General features: G+C 45.2%; 1 protein-coding gene across 1 annotated transcript in view; it reads right to left on the bottom strand.

The window, feature by feature from the left end:
• Positions 1–505: 505 nt before the first annotated feature.
• The window catches only part of LOC116221188 (tripartite motif-containing protein 16-like), a 7,976-nt gene continuing 7,146 nt past the window's right edge, over positions 506–1,335 (bottom strand). The window contains exon 6 of the mRNA XM_042708136.1: positions 506–1,023. Coding sequence (XP_042564070.1) covers positions 506–1,023 — 518 coding nt within the window. The remainder of the gene's footprint in view (positions 1,024–1,335) is intronic.

The raw sequence follows: 1,335 nt of genomic DNA, 5'->3' as shown, positions 1-1,335 counted from the left end.
TTTTAAAACATACTGGTCTCATTATAACGGTATTAATAAAGAAACACAGAAACACATTTCATTGGGTGTCAATTGTTGGATGAATACAGTCTCATTCAGATTTACTGTCATGGTACATAAAATTGTGATTGTCATATAAAACCAGATATCAGAACATGTATGCAATAACAGAGGGACTAAACACTTGGGAGAGTGAGGTTATGCAACACAGAGCTCATCAAAACCTTTCACACACAATGGCTTATGTCTGCTGTGGTGATACTGCATGTGTTACAGCAGAGGTCTAGAGGTACAGATATTGTAATAGCTGGGGTCCAGAGATGGGGGAATGGCTTCAGTCGGTTGTTGTCCCCAAGATCAAAGATTCTCAGGCCCAGCTGCTAGATCCTTACGTATGAGTGGTGTGTGTGTGTGTGTGTGTGTGTGTGTGTGTGTGTGTGTGTGTGTGTGTGTGTGTGTGTGTGTGGCCCAGCTGCTAGATCCTTACGTGTGAGTGATATGTCAGTCACAGCAGCTTCACTGATGATCCAGAATCATAATGCCTAAACCCAGGGTAGAGTGTGTGAGTGAATGTGGTCTGGACTCTGTGCAGGAGGGTCATTGTGTCAGAGATGCTGTAGAAGGCCAGAGTTCCTGCCCTGTGATCCACATACACTCCTATTCTGGAGCTGGCCACTAGAGGGAGATCAGTGTCTTTATTATTGTGCCAGAAAAGGGAGCTGCTGGGGGAGAGGAGCAGACTCCAGGACTGATCATTACATCCAAACACACACTCATGACCCACTCCTCTCCTGCTGATGCTTTTATATGAGACTGATATATAAACCTCCCCACTCCACTCAACCTCCCAGTAGCAGCGTCCAGACACACCCGCTCTACACAGCACCTGCTCCCACACATCAAATCTCTCTGGATGATCAGGATATGACTGGACCTCATCTCTCCTCTCCACCCTCCTGTTCCCCTCAGACAGATGGAGTTCTCTGTGTGCTGTGTTTGGATCCAGTGTGAAGTGGCAGGAGTCTGATGGAGGAGAAGACAGGACAAACGTAGGTATTAATATGTGTGTGTGTGTGTGTGTGTGTGTGTGTGTGTGGGGGGGGGGGGGGGGGGTGTTGTTATTTTATATGAATCTTTACGTGTGGGTGATGACATTTATTTCTGTGATTTTTTCTGTGAGGGAATGTTTCACATATAACTTTATGTATTGTTTATGTGTGTGTGATTCTGTACATGTTTGTGCAGGTGTACACGTGTGAGTGTCTGTATTCAAAAGTTCAAAAATGAGCATGGTTGTGTGTGTGTGTGTTTGTCTGAAAGGAGTCCTTTGTATGA

Source organism: Clupea harengus, chromosome 7, assembly GCF_900700415.2.
Source record: "Clupea harengus chromosome 7, Ch_v2.0.2, whole genome shotgun sequence".
Taxonomy (NCBI): Eukaryota; Metazoa; Chordata; class Actinopteri; order Clupeiformes; family Clupeidae; genus Clupea; species Clupea harengus.
Note: the sequence above shows the minus strand (reverse complement) of the source record. Positions and strands in the feature narration are given on the sequence as shown.